Genomic DNA, 22,084 nt, shown 5'->3' with positions numbered 1-22,084 from the left:
GCACTTCATTAGTTACACCTGTTAGACTGCTTGTTTATGCAAATAGGTAATCAGCCAATCTACATGGCAGCAACCTAATACCCTTAGGCTTGTAGACGTGGTCAAGACGAAGTTCAAAGCGAGCATCAAAATAGGGAGGAAAGGTGATTTAAGTGACTTTGAATGTGGTACGGTTGTTGGTGCCAGAAAGGCTGATCAGAGTATTTCTGAAACTGCTGATCTACTGGGATTTTCATGCACAACCATCTCTAGGATTTACAGAGAATGGTCTGAAAAAGAGAAAATATCCAGCAAGCAGCAGTTCTCTGGGTGAAAATGTCTTGTTGATGCCAGAGGTCAGAGAAGAATGGCACGACTGGTTCGAGCTGATAGAAAGGCAACAGTAGCTCAAATGGAATCTAGTTACAGCAGAGGTATGCCGAAGGCAATGCGTCAAGCAGACCACACTTGGTGCCTCTCCTGTCAGTTAAGAACAGGACACCGAGGCTACATTTCCCATGGGCTCACCAGAATTGGACAACAGAAGATTGAAAAACATTGCTCGGTCTGATGAGGCTCGGTTTCTGCTGCTACATTCAGATGGGAGGGTCAGTATCTGGCATTAACAACATGAAAGCAGGGATCCATCCTGTCTTGTATCAACAACTGAGCTGCTGGTAGTGGTGTAATGGTGTCAGGGATATTTTCTGGGTACACTTTAACCCAATTAGTACCTACAGTACATCCCACAGCATCCCTAAGTATTACTGCCGACCATGCCTCTCACTTTATGACCACAGGATAATGTGCCGTGCCACAAAGACAAATCTGGTCAAACATGACAATAAGTTCACTGTACTCAAATGTCCTCCACAGTCACCAGATCTCAATCTAATAGAGCACTGGGGATTGCTCATGGATGTGCAGCCAAATCTGCATCAAATGTGTCATACTATCATGTCAATATAAATAGTATATACACAAATATATATATATATATATATATATATATATATATATATATATATATGCACACACACCACTAAGAATTAAAGCAGTTCTAAAGGCAAACGTGGTTCCAACTCATTACTAGCAAGGTGTACCTAATAAAGTGGCCAGAGAGTGTAAATGTAAAGGAATGGATTTAGAATTCATTGAGCATATTAATGAGAAATGACATAAGGAGAGATTAGAATCTCCACTGGGGCTCTTCCGTCCCATTGAACGTTATAATTGGACTCAACGTGTACCGATCAGAATCCGCTGTGCCAAATCAAGCCATTATGTAGTCAGCTTTAAGGAAGGGCTGTCAAGTTCTCTCTCCTGTTTATTAGCATGACATGTTTACAGCAAAGAGATGTGATTCAGGAGGCATGTGACGCATCCCGACTGAGCAGACTTGAATTAAATCTCTCAGGTATGCTGAAGGTCACGTAGAGGACTTATATACAGATGGCACAGACACTGTAAACATATCCATGATTCCAGAGCTTCGACTTTTTTACTTTAGCTTCGCTAAACAAATGTTACATAATGCGTCCGTTCAAAAGAACTTACAGAAGCACAACGGTGACTCTCCGCTTTCTCCTGACACTATAAAACTTCTTTCCTTTTCAGACAATTCACATACTCAGCACTAAGGGCTGAATGAAACCCTGATCTGCTTTCTCTTAGGAAGGGTAGTCTGCCCTAAAAAAGATACAAAATGTATGACAGTACAATGCTCAGCAGCAATCAAAGGCATATCCCTGCTTTAATCTGGAGAACAGAAGTGAATAGGTGCACAAAGGAGATGTTAAATTAATACAAGCTAGGGGTGCTTTCATGTTTGAAGCCATTTGGCATCAGGTTCCCGCTGTCCTAGACATGCTTTTAGGGAGAAAATGGAAATAAGCTGTACACATCTTTGTTAATAGGGTGGTATCATTAAAATATATTATACTTAATTAAAAAAGGTATAAAGTGTAAATTTTTAACCCTAAAACCACATGTCTAATTTACATATTTCTGAAGGTTATGGCTATATTCAAGTTTACACATGAAAGATCTCACTTACTCTTACTCACTCATCTTCTAAACCGCTTTATCCTGTATTCAGGGTCGCGGGGACCTGGAGCCTATCCCAGGAAGCTTAGGGCACGAGGCAGGGTACACCCTGGACAGGGTGCCAATCCATCACAGTGCACACACACGTACACTCACTATGTAAAAGATCTGTACTGTTATAATAATTGTTTTTTTTTAATTACCATCCTAGCAACAAGTAAAGATGTCTTTCAGTACTTTTTTGAGTGTCGTTTGCAGCTGACTTTGAGAGAAGAGAAGAGAAGAGAAGAGAAAAGAAGAGAAGAGAAGACTTTAGTCATCTCAGGCAAATCCTCAGTTACCAGTACAGAAGCGTTCTCTCCTAGCAATCTAATTTGTGAAACCTTGCTATATAAAAGGAGGCTTGTCTCTATAATAGAGTGGTTTGTCTGGGAGTTTAGGGAATGAAATAAGACAAAGCGATGCATCATTCTATTCTGTGTGTAATGTTCAGTGGGAGCCGTTCCAAATAGACCTTGTAAAGGACTGGCTAAGCACACGCTGGAGCATGCTTTAAATGCAGGTCAAGCTTGTCATTTAGTTTTTTAGCAAATTGATTCTGCAAATATTGCTGTTATGGCTGTGATATTCAGGTAATTACTGGTGCATTGAAAAAAATGACTTTGAAATGAACCTATTTCTAATGTCTCCAGACAATCCCAGAATAAGTGCAATAGCATGTTTGAGTCCACACACTGGCAGTTAGCCTATGTTCAGTACACTGCAAGGCAAAACAGCTTATTCTACAAGGGGGGGCATCCACTTCCAGAGTGTAACCAGCTGTGTCTAGTCTGGGCATAAAAACAACTTTAGTGTCTTGTTGTTACTAATAGTGGTGATAAAGTTGTTTTGCTGGAAATATGTTTTTTTTTATGCCAAAGCAAACAAATCACTGATCTCTTTTTGTGCAAGGGTTACATGTTATAGTAGGTAGAGAAAAAAGAAAAGTGATAAAGAGGAAGAAAGAAAAAATGGGAAAGTCTGGTTCTCTTGAAGAAGGCCTTGTGTGTGAAAAAATGCACACTGAAGATTTCCCAAATCTCACAGCAAAAGGAAAATTAATGAGGCAACACCCAGAGGGTCCTCCATCCAAAATAACACAGACAAGGACACAGCAAGATTTCCCCAACTGTGCGCCAGACTAACCGTCAGCCCCCAAACCAAGATAAATCAGCCACTTCGGTGGCCGTCTCACTGGGGGCTTCCCGTGTGGTCATGTGACTTTCTTAAGGGGAGAGGTAGGCTTGATTGTGCTTAGTCGAGCATGCTCCAACACAGGATTCGAATGCTGTGAGTACACAGGGCAGCCATGAGCTGCATGCCAGCTGTAATAAAATGGTCGTCACAGGTGCATGGTAGACCAAGACGTTCCGGGGATAATTTATCATTCGCCGCCACTTGTGGCAACATCTTTAACTGATGATTTATTTGGTTGAGATTCTCCTCTCAACATTCCCAATAAAAAACAGTAAATACCAACCAACCTGTGGCCTTTTGAAAGGTTTTTCATCTATAGCTGAACTAATGGCAGTGCTGGCTGGCTTTTATATTTTTTTTAACCACACACAAATATTCTGAGTAGCTTACACTTGCATAAACAAATACAGAATCATTCACACATCCTTGCTTTCTAGGATACAATTATTATTTTATGGATGGTGAGCGTATACATGTATTATATATTATCATTCATCATTTTGAGAAAGAGCATGATTTTCCATATAATTATTATTTTTTTAAAGCTAAAGTTATAACATTATAATTACAATGTGCCATAATCACATACGTTACATATCTGAAAAGTAGATTTATTTATACCTTATAAACCAAAAGCTTGCATGCTGGCCATTACGAGCTAAGAAAATGATTGCAACTGTAAACATGGGCACATCTTTGCAAAGAGAGCTGGCAATTTTTATGCCGACACATTTGAAACTGAACACTGTGAGCTCTTCAGTTGCTTGTCATGTACAGAGAGATCAGAATTTGCTAAATGATGCCAATTGTAGCTCTCTGATAGCATCTTTACAGCAACAAGTTGAAACACCTGCTGCTGTGAAGCCTGCATTTAACTGAGACCTTGGATTCACCCCAAAAAAAATTAAACTTTATGAATAAAACATAAAAAAATAAATATTTTTTTTTACACATGTCCATAATGCACAGATTTGAATATGTGTGGCTTACATGAAAGTAGTAATTAGCATTGTAGGTTGTGTGGGAGTAAATTATGGTTTAAAGGTTTACTTCCTATTACACAACGAGAAATTGTTTAATTGAAGTCCAGCTGGGCTTGAATAAACACTAGAGATTAATAAACAGTACAGTCGATGTCCATTTAACAGTGTAGCTTTTGTTTGGTGTACACTTTGGTATTTACTGTAACAAGCTTAATACTCTTGTCTGACTGTAATAGTACTGCATTCAGACTAGAATGCAATACTTAATTCTAACTACAATATAATATGATTAATACTTTTTTTTTCTTACGCCTGTACTGTGCAGTCTGAATTGCAGGATGTAAAATTTCCCAAAACTTACACTACCCTAAAAACTGTATTTTAAATTACTATTGCACTTTTGAGAACTGTACTGGTGTACTGTAATAGACTAGTTGAGCAGTGAAGTAGGCAATGGTTTAGATTGCTATAAGACTGTAATAAAATAAATGAAAGCATTATGAACTCAGCCTGTGCAGAGGCAGAAGGTGCATGCATGATCTTATTAAGTTGATAATATCATTTTAATAAACTGATACTAGGCTGTGTAGCCTTCCCCTATAACACGCATATATAAAGTGTAGTGAATGCTGCAGGTCGTTGGTATTGAAGGAGAACTTGGTCGCACCTTGACGTCGTAGTCTGCGCTTCCTGAGGCCGAAAATTCGTACTTTGGCGAAGATGTCGACGAGGTTGCCGTTGCAGAGACCTTTGTTCTTGCTCGGGCTCTTCCTCCTCCGGTTAGTGGAGGGTCGGTCTAAATGCTGCTCCCGCGCCTGCCGCTTTTGCCGGATCAAGCCGCTCGCGATCGCCGCTGCCATGGCTCACACAACTGCACAACTCTTCTCGAACGCAGCACAAACGACGACGCGCGCGCCTTCTATCCCTGTCCCATAGTCACGGCCGCACGCGCTGCCCCTCGCTCCTCACTCCGCTCTATCAGTTTCTCGCCTGTTATTCAGCAATGTGTCCACGCAAAACGGATGCAAACATAATTCAAGTACTAGAAGGTCAGATCCATCCCAAGTCCATCTTCGCTCCTCGCACCTACCTGCATTTGTTCTGTTTTGTTTGTTTTTCCCCCGCGAAACGCTTTTACTGTGTTAGTAGTCCTGTTTCGTCCGTTAGAAGCGTTCGAGACTTGCTTTACCCACACAAGTGTGTGCGCGCGAACGCGCGCGCGCGTGTGTGTGAGAGAGAGAGAGAGAGAGAGAGAATGAGACCGTGTGTGTGCGTGTGAGAGAAAGCGAGAGTACGTGTGTGTGTGTGGTGTATTCGGAACTTTCCTCTTCCCCTTTACTCGTGCTTTTTGATCAGATCAGGATGGCCACGCACGCACGCACGCGCTCACGCGAGTAGAACTGGATGTCCAGGTTCTTCTGAGGTGGAGCTGTGCACAGGACTTTCCCTCAACAGATTTCACTGCTCCTGGCCGCATCCAGAGCGCTGTGGCTGGGCGGTGTGACAGGTGTGACAGGTGTGACAAAGTCTGAGCAGAGGAGCTTCTTCGGGATCCTCTTTAAAGCGCGCCGTCCATGCGCTCATGATTTAATAAAGTCGACAGGCGAGGTGCAGGAACGGCGCGAGCGCGATGTTGTCTTTGCGACTGGCACGAGAAATGCAACGCTGTGTTTTGTCGTCCAAACCAGAAACCGGAGCTCACTGTGGTGCTGATGTGTGTGCGCGCGCTCGCGCGCGTGTGTGTGTGCGTCTGTGTCGCGCTGTGAGGCGGGAAAAAGGCGCGCGCCTCCCGTCTCAACCCACAGATCAACGCGTCTCCGCCATCAACAAGTCCTCAACACTAACTCCTCCTTCACCGTCATTTCAGACAGAGGAAAGCCAGGCGTCGGCTGAAGGCAGCTGAAACGAGCTCGTGTCTCCAGGAAGCGGATCCTGACAGACTGTTGACTGAGAGATGATAACGAGCTTCTCCACTCGCACAGCTGCTTCAGCTGAGGAACAGCAAACACCAGCCCTGAGATCCCGAGCACTAAACACTCACTACAGGCGTGTCAGTCTTCTGTGTTTGATTTGTAATTATACAGCTTACAAAATTGATTCCTCTATTATATGGCATTATTATTATTATTATTATTATTATTATTATTCATAATAATAATAATAATAATATGTTGCTGTTGTTATTTGAAGGCTACATTTACAAAAACAAATATTTTTCTAAAACGTAAACTGAGTGCCGTGTATAATTCTTTTATACATGACACATTCTGAATCCAAAATCAGATTAGTTTATTATTATTAATAATAATATCATTATTATTATGTAATAAAAAACAACCAATTTGATTACTGCTTCCTGGGGTGAATACAAAAAAATATATATTTGTGACATTTTTTAAAAAAGAAATCTGCTTTCGCAAATGAACCCCTAATACAAAAAATATCTCATTTGCATTCTGATCATTATGAATTAGTATAGTTTCCTGATTTTGTTGAGCTGAACTTGGATTTTGAGCTATACACAAATTCAGCACCATGGACAGCACCAGAGCGCCAATTACAACGTACACTCTCTCTCTCTCTCTCTGTCACACACACACACACACACACACGCTTACTCTCTCTCGCGCGCACATATCACCTTATCTTTCTTTTTCTCACTTACAGACATATCCTTCACCCTCACGCACACACGCTTCCTTCCTTTCTTTCATCTATTTCTCTCCCACACATGTGCATAAACACACACACACACACACACACACGCGCGCGCGCATTCTCACTCACACACATGCATCCTCCCTCTCTCACCTGATGCAGTTCCGTTAAACACACCATAATGAACAGTGTGATAAGAGGTGAGGGTGCCAAGTTAAAGATACCAGAGATCTCATAGCGCAGTGACGGCGGGTATTTTCTCGTTTAGATCAACATCGCTGGGGGAAACCCGATCACAGCCAAAGCAATAAAAACTCGAGAGAGCCATCTGCTGTTTGTCGCTATAATGAAATATCGGGTTGATTTGGAAGCAAAGATCCACTTCGAGCTCTCTCTTCATCCGTGATGCCTGAAACACAATCCAGACTCTTTTCTACTTTATCCATCGCATCTCACATATTCACAGACTGCCAGGCTGAAATATAAGCTCTGTGTGTGTGTGTGTGTGTGTGTGTGTTCTTCCATCCTGGCCTATTGTTCATGGACGTGCATGTTGAAAAATATAGGTAAGAATACAGTGTACACAAGAAAAATCCCACAGAAAGTCAAAAACCAGAGGTTAATCCCGAAGCACTGAAAAAGCAAAAGCTGTGACCTCTAAAGCCACATCTCTAAAATACAGAACCCTTTTTCTCTCTAGATGTTAATCTTACAATAATAAGCGCAAACAGAGTGGAAATGTGTTTTATTAATTGTAGGTTTAGTTTTTAATTATTCTTCTTATTAATAATAAGTACTGCAATTTGCGCTCCTACCAGCAGTGGACACTGTCAGCTCAACAATAATCCCACACACGCAAGTACACACACACACACACACCATGGTGGAGTCGTATCTCCTTAATAGCAGTGCATTTGAACACAAAATAAAAATCAAGGTATTGATGATTGATATTATTATTATTAGTAGTAGTAGTAGTAGTAGTAATACTATTTCAAAACTGTTCATTACTGTACAGTGTTTCCATTACCACAAACTTTGTACCAGCATACGTTCATTTTCTAGCACAGTCTACGTAAACTATCCATCATCATTTAAATCTAAATGTAATTCCACTTCCAAGCCATAGTCCGTGTGCAGACTTTAAGCTTTTCAGATCATTTCTGTTTTTCGGGTTAATGAAATAAGTGGAATGTCTCACAGAACCAGAACACACACCATCTGGATCATTTGTTTCCTGCCTGTGTGCTGTATGTGTCTGCTCATACTAAACACCACAAGATAATCTCTGAGGGACATTCTCTTCTCCCTTTTTTTTTTTTTTTTTTGTATAACATGAGTAAGTTTACAGTTGTGGACCAGGGGGAAAAAAAACTCACCACACTGCAGTAACCTCTAAATACTTATATGAATAGAGTGTTACTTACACATACGCTTAGGAATGAACTTTATCAGTATTCAAATGTTAAGCTTGGACAGTTCACACTATTTCTCATGTTTACTATAGAACCCTTTTTTATCCTGTCAGCAAATTCTTTTAAAGTATTATACACAGCTGGCTGTCTAGAGATAAAGGCTCAAAAATCTGCCCAGAACAGAACACAGACCCATGAAAATACATTCAGTTCAGCGATACTGTTTATAATAATGTCATTTGACTAAGATACACGTTATAAGCATCTACAATGACCAGTATTTATGCAAGAAAAAAATACAATGAAAAGTGCAATCATGTAATTATTCTTTAAAACAGGAAAGCATGTGCATACCTACTTTCTTTTTCCTCTTAAACGTACAAGTCTCCATAGCGAAACCATTGTTATATCTGCAGGAGTAACAGAGCTTTTCCAAGCCTGGCAAGCTACTGCCTTGTCCCTATTTATACGCTCTATTCTCAGAGATAACATTGTTAGTAAAAGCTGACAGTCCGCCCCAACTTTCTCAAATGAATTTATTTGCCTAAGGTTCGTCAAACTCATCCAGTATTAAAGTATTATTTCACAATTTACAAAAGAGCCTACTGTTAGTCCAAATCAATTCTTGGTAAGTAAAATTCAATATTCGGGAAATGAAATATTTACTCTCCCGTCTCACACATAGAATCAATGTGTGCAATATAATACGTGAATACAAATTAAATAACATTGAATTTATTGCACAAGCAGGTGTTTGGTTTTCTTGGCATTCAAATCCATAATTTGCAATAACATGCAAAAATCAGAGGCCGTCCCCCTTTTGGTTTCCAATTCAATGGGCATTCAGACTGTTAAGTACTTGGTGGCAAATAACTTTAGTCAAATGCTTATGAAGTACTCATTACATTACAAAGCAAGTATTAATAGATTTTAGTTTTTTTTATGAGACATTTTTGTGATTTATGAACAATATAAAGTAAGAAACAATAGCCATGGAAAATGATTTACTAGCAATCACACAAAAGTGTGTAACTATTTTATTTGTAAAATTATGCCTAAATAATGACCTGTACAAATAAGTACTGAAGGACTGTCTGAAGATCAAATTGATATATTTCATATTTTTCAGCGTAACTGTTTTCCCTTAAATAATTATAAATATGTGCACAATATGTGGCATTTGATTGAAAACAAAATAGTGGCCTTTCACATCTGCACAATACTGTATAATAATTAAAAACCCACACAGAGCATTATACAGTACATTCATCTATTTATCACATAGCATTATGAAAACAGCTTATGGGCTCGAACAGTACAGGACATTAAGGACCAGCCCTGATAATATAATTAGACCTAAAGTCATAACAACAAATATAGCAACAAAAAAAGGCTTTGAGAAGCCAAAGGGAGAATAAAAACTCATTAATATAGATGTGGCGTTCTCTCTGGCAGCTCAAATATTTTTGCAGCTGGGTAAAAGAGAGTAAAGATAAAAGAGGAAAGGAACAAAAGTCTACAAATCTCCACCCTGAGCCAGCACAGATTACCAGATTTATTTATTTTTTCTGTAAGTTTTGCTCTCTAAAGGTACACCAAATGCTTGTCAGGAAGAGCACAAAGATCAACATAAAATGGTAGAGTGCACATCACATTAAACACACTAGCTAAACGGATTTTTAACATCAGAGCTTCCTGACTAACTTAATTAACCATTAGAGCAATAGCAATTTAGAGGACATGGTTTTTACCGCTTTGCTTGTTTCTATCAAATTATATGACAGCACTAAGGTCAGGGAGACAGGCTTCTAATTAAATTGACATAATGATTTTTGGCCAGACTTTATTTCCAGAGCAAATCTTCAGGGTTAAATCTGCCTTGCTGAAATGTCAGTAGCGTCCATCTTAACCTCCAGAGACACACACACACACACCAGTTCCTACAGAGACTGGATAAGACAAAGTGATGGAAAGGTTCTCATTCTTGCTGCAATAACACTTGGTGAGATTGAATATCTACACCGTGCAGACTTAAGAGAAGCAGCAGAATGAGTTTTTTATATGCCATCTTTCTTTAAAAAAATATTGAGATAAAATGATTGAGATGAGATTGAAGGTTGAGGCAGCATTCATTCTGAGAAAATATTGAAAAATGTAGAACCCTAAAATACTACTTCTCTAGTTTCCAAGAAAATCCTTTTTTAAAAACTAAAGAACCATCAATTGTTCAATTAACCCAAAAGACCATTTGAAGGACCATAAACAGACTTTACAATACTCTCTCCTGTTCAATAAGATTAAAACCCATAGGAGAGTTTTTTTTAGAGAATGATATATAAATGAATTGTGTTTTACTCGATCGCAGTCTGGTAGTGCTGGGAGTTGAACACACAGCCTTCTGATCTGTAATGCAAAGCCTTTAAGACCGAGCCACCACCACTAGGGCAATTTGCAACAGATGTACTGCACAGGGTTTGTATTTGTGTAAAATAAGGAGTAAAATAAAGAGCGGAAAATGCAAAGCAGTGCACTTTATGGGGCAGTTAATTCCGACAAAGTAATTTAATTGGACAAGTGGCATTCTATGAGTGCTGATATAATAATGGATAACATCACTGGGATGTTTATACTCTATCACTCCACTTAATAAGTGCTCTAACAATCGTTATCCCCTAAACAAGGGTACTACGTTGTATGTGAAACAAGAGATACATAGCACACTAGCTTCCTTTTTTACGCAATTTAGATTTCATCCTGGAACAGGTAGTTAGCTGAGGATATTCCGAAGTGAAATAATTGAAAACATAAAGAGTAACTTACAGAAAAAAATGTACAGGACTATCCACCTTCCGGCTGTGATGCCTTCAGCACTAGGGCTGCACCCTCATTTCACAGCCGTGCTGATATTTAGTATAACAGAACTCATGTGATATTGCTTAATTAATGAATGCACTTATCCAAACGCCTTATGAAGTAACTTCGAGTACGACCCCAAAAATAATAAAGAAGTATATGGTTGCAAAAAATGTTTTTGTACAGGATATTTACTGCATTTCTTTTACAGTGTGACATTCTGCTCTTTCCCCAGCATGTAGCATTACTGAGAAACAAGAAGATCATTTTACTGCTTCATATTCTTCTTTTTGCTGCTGTTATTTGGGATTGCAGATCATCTATTTGATGTGACTCAGATTATTTATGCTGGATGCGGTTCCTGAGTGTGCACTGGTTTGTGAAACCCAAGTGGCTTGAGATGGCTGATTGCTCAGAAATCGGACCAAGGGCATGGTGTTAAAAGTGATGCATGCTAGCCACTAGACCACAAGGAAACCACAGGGAACTAATTTTTAACAAAATGAGCTTATATATACTGTACACATATCAGAGGTTGTTTTACTCGAGAGAAGCACAAAACCATAAAATTACTGTAATAAATAATAAATCTTTAACAAGCTACCTAAACTAATTCTATGTAACAAGATATAGAATAGGCCATGCAATAGGATATGTAAAAGACACAGTGGCTTAGTGGTTAGCACTGTCACCTTGCACCCCCAAGATCCAGGTTAGTTTCCCGCCTCGGGGTCTGTGTGCATGGAGTTTGCATGTTCTCCCTGTGCTTGGTGGGGTTCCTCCAGGTACTCTGGTTTCCTCCCACAGTCCAAGGACCTGCAGATTAGGCTAATTAGCGTTCCTACATCTTTTAGGTGTACTCTACCTCATGCCCTATGGCTCCAGTCACCCTGCGACACGGGATACACGGGATAAAGCGGTATAAATAATGAGTGGGTAAGGACTAAGACTTTTTCCAAAAAAAAAACATTAAAAAAATATTTCTTAATATTAAAATGACCAAAGCCCTCCAGAGAACAGCTCCACAATGAGATTTCTTTTTATAGACTGTGAAAATAGATGTATTTGTTATTTATAATATGTTTCGATGGCTTTATTTTATTTGTAAGAAAAAAAAAAACAGGCTTAAGTACATTACTAAACTTACTGTACCTTCTTAAATATTAGGGAAAAAAACACTGCTTAGAAAATAACTAAGTCCTCCACAGTCATATTGCTCAAGTGAATGTACTGTAGCACCTGATTGTTGTCCGTCGAGGTTAAATGAAACTAAAAAGAGGCTCTTGTTGATCAATAAGCACTAGCAGATTGGACTAGAGGGCTTTGCCATTTCACCTGACCTTTAAATATCAACAAGAAGTCTTATTACACAAGTGAACAAGGCAAATGAGACCTAATGGGAGGTAATGAATCCACCGTCTTTGCTAAGTGTTGCTGAACAGACAACACTAGAAAAAAAAAACAGTAAATGAAAATGAATGGCAATATAACAGCTTTTTTACAACATTTAGAACAAAAACTATTTTTTTTGTGTGTGTGTATGACTAATTTTAGAAATTAAATAGCTTTTATTGCTCATCATTCGTTAGTGGAAGATGCAGCATATTAAGGTTTAGTGCTTTTTGTTACAAAGTGCTCTTTCTTATTATTGTCACATAAAAATGTCACGATAAAATAACAACTGCTTATCTACTGCATTCATTCTGCTTCTGTACCTCACTGCATTCCTTTCGAACAGTGATTACTGTCATTCTACATAACATACTCATATAAAAGCATAAAAGTCAGACTCTAGAACCCTTAACACAGGGTTTCTCTAACATGGGGTCACCAGATTTACACATAAGTTAATTTTTTTATTAATTTATCTGATAAACAAATATTCCAAATATTCCTGTAAATATGAAAACTGATTTGAATAAAACAATTCAAATTTCTCTGTCCATCTGCCTCAGCTACATCAATCGACTCTCGAGGAGAAACCGGAATGTTTCGTGATTGGTGTTGAACCGTTTAGCGATTTGTGTGAAACTTGCCTACACTAAACTGGTTGTGATCCATTTAGTGCATGATGAAACAGAATGTTTCCCAAGTTGAAATAAGGATGTGACTATTTAAATACACTTGAGTGCATTTTGTTTAGCACACAGAGTGTACACTCTTCTTTTTACAACAGTAACAGTTTGATTGGACAAGAGGCATTTCTTTTTAATAATGGTCTGTGGCATCAAATTCAAAATCTAGCAAAAGTTTTTTTTTTAAGTGATTACTTCACTTACTACAGGCTGTCAGGTTTTAAAAAACTGAAATATTGTGCAGCTTTTTTAAAGCTATTTTTACTGACAGACCTAAAGAAAACAAAATATTTAACCATAATGTGTCTTAAATCTAAATTTTCTGGCTCTGCAAACCTACCACAAAGTTTATCACGTGAACGGGAGTGTGAAGTACGAAGTACAAAGTAATGAGGGACACATTCCACAAGCCTTGTCCCATGTAAAAATAAAATGCATTTCAAAGTTCATCTGTGGCTCACATGAAGCTTCTGAAGTCCCAGTAAGCTAAATTAAATTGGATTCTTACAAAGTTATCAATTTAACTTCTTTTCCCCCCAAAATAGCTGCATGGCTAACCAGAACAGCTGAAATGCACTTATACGCACATAAAATTTCATTTAAGACAGACTTGAATAAAAAAAAAATATATATATAATGTACTATGCTTTTAATAATTATTTCTTATTTCTAAAACAGTGGTATAAAGGCAACAACAGCATGCTCAGTCACCAGTACCGCTTCAACCACAGCAGTCTTCAGTACAGCAGCTGGCATGTGGCTCACTATAGACAGCATAGCAAAATATTATAACACAAAAGTATTAAATATATCAAATAAGTATAATTAACAGTACAAGTATTTGGTGGTCTGCATTTCATTGTCTCTTCTCTCATTAATATATATATATATACAGTATAAATGTCACCTCTCTGTGCAAAAAATGGCAGTAGATGGTTTGGATGTGCTACAGTGCCCCCACATGTGTATACATGTTACCCAGTGATGTCGTTCAAACCTGACTAGAAATTGTTATTGTAGATGACGACAAAGATAATTCTTCACTGGTAAACATGATGTAATTCTCATATCCCAGCTGTGCAAATGTTTGTGAGTCAGAGTTGTGCAGTGCAGACTAATACTATAAAAATGTCATGCCACTTATCCACAAAGGTGCTGTTTCACTGAAAAAAAGCCTCTTTGCCATTTTACCTCCAGCTAAAGTGACCAATATGCCCCAGGCACACTCCACAATCACAACACAAGGAGGAAGAGTAGTGCTCCACAACAAGAGTAAAGAGCACCTCATATTACAATCCATTTCCTGAGCAAGCAAGCAAGCCAGAGTGATTTTTTTATTTTTTATTTATTTAGTTTAGTTTTTTTTTTTTTTTTTTTTTACTATGAACTTAATTCCCCACCAGCCTGAGAGACCATAAGCGCTTTGCAATTCCGCCTACGTCTCCATGTCCTTTGATCCGGTTTTAAGTATGCACCATATAAAAGTGTCCCATCAGCAGTGGAGCAAAAAGAGAAGCCCTGTATGCTCCCTGTGAATATCAAGTACCTGTTCCTGCTTCTGGAAAGCCCCTTTCTCCCCTGTGTGCACGAGAAATAGAGAAAAGGAGAATCTAATCACAGTGTGGGAGCCCAGGAGATGTGAAAATGCTTACTGGGCCAAAAGGGAAAACATCAGGGACAAGAAAATCAAGTCATGTTAGATTGTCCCCGGGGTAAGGGCTTATGTGGACATTTTCAGAGCTTGAGAATATGATCATGGTCATCTAATCAATCAAATAACAATGCTAGGTTTTTGTACACTTTTGCACATAGTTGAAGAAAGTTTAAGATAGATAGATAGATAGATAGATAGATAGATAGATAGATAGATAGATAGAAAAGGCAGATGATGTACTACAACAGACATTACTAAGATAAAAAGAGTGTAATATATATAAAATATACAGTATAAGGACATACAGTGTATATATATATATATATATATATATATATATATATATACTACTGCTCAAAAGGTTACTTGCAAATTTTTTTGTTTTTTTATTACATTCTAACATTCTACAACAATACTGTACTGAGGAAAAACTTAAACTTACTAATTATGTAACAACAGTCAGTTGTTATTTTAAGACACAGAGGGCACATAGGCATTTGAGCACATTCAAGCAAAATGAAGAAAACCATCCCATGAAGGCGAGACCAAAACTTTGTTCAGTTAGAGTTACCAGCATCAGAAATGACCAATTAACAGCACCTCAGATTAGAGCCGTTATGAAGGTTTTACAGATCATGAGATCACATATACTGTATACAGTGGAACCTTGGATTACGAGCATAATTCGTTTCGCAAGTGTCCTTGCATTCCAAAACAATTATAAATAAAAACAAATTTTTCTATGAGAAATAATGGAAACTCTAATTATTCGTTCCACAGCCAAAAAAAAAAAATATATATATATATATAAAACATAATATAAAGTTGTTTTAAAAAATAAAACAAATTAACCTGCACTTTACCTTTAAAAAGAATCGCGACAGAGCAGTGTTTCTGTGTAGAGCAAAGTGAGCAGAGTGAGCAGAGAGGGGGGGCTTCACACACACACACACACACACAGAGACACACACTTAAGGCGAGAGAGAGAGAGTGTGTAAAAAACAGTACAAGCATGCTGTACACACGCGCTTACAAACACAAAAAAAATAAAAGATGTTTTACACACACACACGTGGTCACAGTGTTATAGTAAACAGTACACGCATGCACGGATGTTGATTATATCAGTGAGAGACGCGCACTAAGACCCAGGAGGGGAGTCGAATACCCACAATTCCGCTGCGCAAGAGAGAAAAACCATTGGCTCAGTTGTGATCACTTGATGTGCATGCGTGATACATGATACTCGGTACTTGTAAACCAAGACTTGCTTATTTTTCAAGTTACAATTTATAAAAAAATCTTTGCTCGTCTTGTTGCGGAACACTCGCAAACTGTGTTACTCACAATCCGAGGTTTCACTGTGTATATATATATATATATATATATATATATATATATATATATATATATATATAATGAATAAAATTAATACGTGCAAAATCACTGAATGAGGATGAATATTAGTGGAATATTCTATATTCTAACAGAAAACTGTAATGTGCAATGAGTTATAGTCATTGATAGTGACATCAGTGCCAAAGTGAATAGTGCAAGACTGAGGTAGTGCAAGTCAATGCAAATAAGGGTACGTAATAGGAAGATAAATAAATACATTTGACTGTGAACAGTGAGTGTGTTATGAGGAAGAGCGAAGTGCACATCCCCAGCCACTGTAAAGAGGCATTAAAGCAGAGCATGGCCCAAACAGAGAGTAAGCGGTGTTGGTCATGATGGACAGCATCATATATATGGTGCCTTGATGGTCAAAAAAAATAATAATTCCCCAGAAATAAGAGTTGTCAAACACAATGAGTGTCTTGAAGACTATGCAGAATCTTGAAGAGATTCAAGATTCCAACTCAATGGAGCTAATGCTCCCAGCTAAAATGAGGGCAATTTCCTGACACACCAGAACACATTTTATAATCTTTGCTATCTGCCTGTTACTACACACCATTCCAATTAGTCCACAAATGAGTGTGTGATGCAGAGATAAGCATGCGCACACCGAGTGTGCCGAGCCTCTGGGTTCTTCTATTGGATTATACTCCAGTGCCGCTCCACAGTGTGCACCTACAGTACAGTACAGCCCGCTTCTGTAATCCAACAGAGCCGAGTAAAATAAATGCAGCAGGATTGCACAGAGCTGCAGGACTCACAGATCAACTCTAACAAATACACAGACATTAAATCACATCTGGAGAGAAAGAGAGAGAAAGAGAGAGATGGATTCACCGAACAATGCTTTACGCTATAGACCGAGATAAGGCTGATTCCCATTAGGTCCTGCCTTTTAATGCTAATACCAACCCAAAGCTGCTTAGTTTAATACACAATCCTAAGCCATTGGATTGAACTGCATTAAACAGAGACCTTTTTCGGGCCTGATTGTTCCAGAAGCTTTAAAAAATATTTTTTATTTGATATTTCTGTCACGGTCTGTTTAATTTAAGACAAACGTATTCTTTCTCCCTTTCTCACTCCACCGCCGATATGATCTTAGGCATAACTGGAATGAAATTTGGCCGCTGAAAATTTCTACACATGTAGTTCAGACTCAATAGGGTTCTGGAAAAGGAAGGAAATGGGAAGAGAATAATAAAAGCATTCTGAATAGATGAGTGGGATGAGTAGACATTGTAAGGAGGCATGGCTGTTCCTCATGGCTTATTAAGAGCTAATGAGATGATGAGGAAAAGACTGATTACAGCTGACCCCATTACCTCAGAGCAAGCTTTGAAGGAGACGGCAGCAGTATGAGGTCGTTTCCTTAAACCTATATACCCTCAAATCCATTCGAAAACCAATATACTCTCAATAAGAAGTTCCTGAGAGCAGAGCAAATACATTTTTAGGAAAGTCCCCGTAACTCCACGCTGCAGAGTGGGTGAGAGAGCGATCTCAGTACAGTTAATGCAGTTAAGTCATAAGTCAATATTTAAAGTGCCGGCCTTATCATTTAAAAATTATAGATGAGGCCTTGTGCATAATAGATATACCCAGGGAGATGAAAAATTTTATACAAACAGAGAGGATGAGGAGATCAGGTTAGAGAGTAATACATGACCTTTTCTATAAAAAAAATAAAATAAAATACAAAGGGCGTAATAATAATTTTTGGGGAAAAAAAACATATTAATTTCCTATAAATCCATGGCTATGACAGTAGTTTAGATGGTAAAATAATGTAAATGACAAGGTTATTATTAATGTTAAATTATCAATGATATTATTCATTAATATGTTGTTGTTTTTATAAGAATAGATTTTTTATGAGTGCTTGGATAACAGACACGTCATATAATTTAATAATAATTAAAAATGTATTTAAATGTGTTCAAAAATGTTTTACAATAAAAATTTATTAATAATGATTTACAAATATATTCATAAATATTGAATATTGGCATATTTACATTACAGCACAATGTAAACAGGGTTGTTTTTATACTGTTGTAAGATTTCTGCCATGGCAAGTCTTTAGGAGAAAAGAATGTGATTTCTGTTGTCTCGGTAATATGGGATTCTTATTTAATTAATTTCCATAGAGAGAAAAAAAGAAGGGGAAGCAAGCCACGCTATAATTTCTGTAATAACTGGACGTTATGGCTCAAAAATGATTCATAGCATTAAATCTACCAATTTTAGCATTTCAATGAAATCTCTTTTAAGCAAAATTGGATCTGTTGGAAAATGCCTGTAGTATAAGAAGAAAACCGCACTTACCACATCAGGCCGTATCACGTTACCCCGGCATGCATTATTCTTCTATAACATCACACTCGATTGTATATTACTTCTTACAGTTCTAACCAAGTCTGCTGTTATGAGTAGATTACTGGGGAAGTTGTCCTGGATCCCGCCCAGGTGCAGCCCAGAGGGTCTATAAATATGCAATAGACCTAATTTATCAAAATAGTACAGGCAGAAACTGATGTTTTTTTTCTTCTTTCCCAGACAAAGTACTATGCATGGTAAGCCTGGATAAACACCTTGCCTCAAGGAGTATCTTTCAGTTCCTATTTCATTTCTGCTCAAAATGCTTTAAGAAACATAACAAAAGTGCCAGAGTATCTGGAAGAGATCCTGCTTAAGTTTCCTAGTCATACAATTTTTTTGGGGGGGAAAAAAGTAAGAAAGGAGGGAAGAACGAAAATGCTGTGACAGCTTCCTGCCACACACTGAGCATACCTAACACACCTCCTCTGGGCTTCTGCAGAAAGAATGCAAACAAGGTGTGCAAAACAGATGTTCAAGAAAATCAGCTGAAGGCTGAAACTTGATGCCATTAACATCTATGCCTGGGAACTGACGTGAATATTTAAGCTTTCTTCTTAAGCACCAAGTTGTTGTTAATTTGGGGATCTGAGGATCCAGGTTCGAGCCCCGCTATCGGTGGGTTGCCACACCCCATACTTCCCATCCACTGCATGCAAAACTGGAGGGTTGTGTCAGGAGGGGCATCCGGCGTAAAACTCATGCCAAATTGTGTGCAAGTTGGATGGTCCGCTGTGGCGACCACTTGATGGGAGCAGCTGAAGGAAAGTAATAAGCATTTTACTAGATCTGATTCAATCACATGTTTCAAAACATACTAGATGACACCTTACAGCAGCGCATTTAATTTAGCAAAGACAAAACAGTAAGTAAACAAGAACTAATACTGTATGGCTCAATCATGGACCTGACAGTACAGTATCCCTCTCATAGGTCACAGAGCTCAGGTAGTCAATAAACATAAATATATGCCGTAATGCATTTATTACACTAATCTACATTAATGATTTCGTGAAATTAAATTAGTTCAGTGTTAGTCAAGGCAGTGAGAGGGAGAAAGCGAGAGTTCAGAGACATCAAAACCAGACATGGATCCAATTTATCTTGGACTGATTTTTTTGTCAACCAAGCCAATTAAAAAAGACTAGCCTAAGTATAGTCCCTCTTATAACACTCACTTGATTAAAACGTGTAGTGTGCATGACTTAAAGAGTTTTTTTTTTTTTTTTTCATTAATTTTCTACTACCATTCTAAACCATTATACGCCAGTAAAACTGAAAAAATATCCAGAGGTTAAAATACCAGGATCTGGAAGTTCATTAAACTGAGCTACATCACTCAAGGTCCTAATTGGCCTCAAAATAATGTACGCAGGACCGGGGTCTTTCACTCAGCATGTACAGTCAACGTAAACAAACAGAAAAGTTGCATAAAAAAGACAGAAATGCACTTTCATTTATTTGTTCATTCATTTGCTACTGTATACTGCTTATACAGGGCTCCAATCACACACACACACACACACACACACACACACACACACACACACTACAGGCAATTTAGAAATGCCAATTAACCTAAGTCGCATGTCTTTTAACTTTGGGAGGAAACTGGAGTACCTGGAGGAAACCCACCAAGAATGGGGAGAACATGCAAACTCCACAAACACACACACACACACACACACACACACACACACACACACACAGACCCAAGAAGGTAATCAAACCCTCGACCCTGGATGTACAATGCACATACTGTACAGTATATGTCATACTGTTGGTAAACACACAAAGACACAAAAATAACAGTAACAAATTGTTTAAAATTTTTAACAAAAAAGTCCACAGTTACTATAATCTGGGAGACTGATCCACATGCTCAGTACTGCAAAACAGAAGGCCTGATCTCTTATTGTGTAAAGTCTTGTTCTAGAGGAAGGAAGAAACTATTGTTGGAACGCAGGGTGTAGGTGGAGGTCATGGGGTAAACAGCCCTTCAATATAAACTAGACGATTTCCATGTACTGACAAGCCTGGAGGAGTTTATATTGCATCCTATAGGAAACTGGTGACCAGTGATGTGCAACTCTATGAATATTATATACTATACTATATAAATATAGTGGGGTTTTTTTTGTGAAGCTATCTTAAAAAAACAAAAAAATAAAAACCCTTACTGATTGAATTTAAAAAATAACTCTCAACGACTCTCAAAGTTTCTATTACTGACTGCAGGCCGTGAATATAAAAAGAACAATGAACCTGCTTCATGTTAGCTGCGTTATACATAGGGCAACTTCTGTATAGTTAACACACTGACATACTTACCAATGCAACCAATAACAGGCTGTAAATACAGTAAATACAGTACATCATCCGCACAAAGATGACTAATAAAAGTAGACCGTCTTAACATGCAGACTTACCATAGACGACTTATAGCTCTATACTGTATGAAAGTGTTACTACAGAAACACTTCACAAACTGCATAATGGGTTTAAACCAATGGTTTTATCAGATATAATCGCAGCTCAGAGTCAAGACAATGATGTGCCACTATTATGGTATATTTGGTCCTGGATGAGAGTAACAGTAGACCATTTTCCTCCCCTGTGTTTTCATAAAATGACTACAGAAGCTTCTGCATCAAAGCAATCAGGGTGCTCTACTCGGTATTAACACACCCAATGTGCACTGCAGGTAACGGTGGGTTTTTTAGAACGTTTATGCTGATATTACAAAAGGACAATGCTGTACAGTATATATAAACCTGTCATATCTATCTTTATGCATATTTCATGTATTTGAATATAACTAATTACATTATTAAGGCAGCAGACATGATCATTTATATTATAGTATACAGTGTTATTTATTTAGTGCACTTTATGATACTGGCTAGGATTTGATCAAGTGCACTCACATCCACTGTGCTGCTGTACACCAAAACAGCCACAAGGGGGAGATCAAGAACACAGTTGACTAAATGACTTGTGCTCAAGAAACCCAGTTCCAATGTGTGTACACTGCAAGTCTGCACCTAATGACTATGTCTGTGTATTTTCCTGTCAGAGTGGGGATCGTTCCCCTGAAACAACCATCATATTAAAAGCATATGCCACAAACGTCACATACAGAACACGGTATAACACAGGCCCACTACCTGTAGGAGCAGCCGAGGAAACAAGCCAGGATCATGTCCCAGCAGCTTGGCTCATCAGATATTGTTTTTGTCCTTGTGTTTATGGTTTAAATATTAGAGAGATATGATGTACAGTAGGGTTTATGCAGCAAATGATGTTGAGATGGACGAAGTTAAAGAAATAAAAAGAAAGAAAGGAGACAAGCGGGAAAAACACCTGTCAGGCCCTGAGGAAATGGTGCCTGTATTTGGTAAGGGC

General features: G+C 38.2%; 1 protein-coding gene across 4 annotated transcripts in view; it reads right to left on the bottom strand.

Moving 5' to 3' along the window:
* The window catches only part of fgf14 (fibroblast growth factor 14), a 142,372-nt gene that overhangs the window by 47,205 nt on the left and 73,083 nt on the right, over positions 1 to 22,084 (bottom strand). Inside the window, exon 1 of one of the 4 annotated variants that reach the window (XM_053496304.1) lies at positions 4,912 to 5,492. The exons of 2 other annotated variants lie outside the window; for them this stretch is intronic. In XM_053496304.1, coding sequence (XP_053352279.1) covers positions 4,912 to 5,104 — 193 coding nt within the window. In that variant the 5' untranslated portion in view covers positions 5,105 to 5,492. Of the gene's footprint in view, positions 1 to 4,911; positions 5,493 to 22,084 lie in introns of those variants that run through there. One more of the 4 variants, XM_053496306.1, reaches the window with a different exon arrangement.

This window comes from Clarias gariepinus, chromosome 5 (genome assembly GCF_024256425.1).
Source record: "Clarias gariepinus isolate MV-2021 ecotype Netherlands chromosome 5, CGAR_prim_01v2, whole genome shotgun sequence".
In the NCBI taxonomy this organism is placed as follows: domain Eukaryota; kingdom Metazoa; phylum Chordata; class Actinopteri; order Siluriformes; family Clariidae; genus Clarias; species Clarias gariepinus.
The sequence above is the reverse complement of the archived record's forward strand: the minus strand, read 5'-3'. Positions and strand labels throughout refer to the sequence as shown.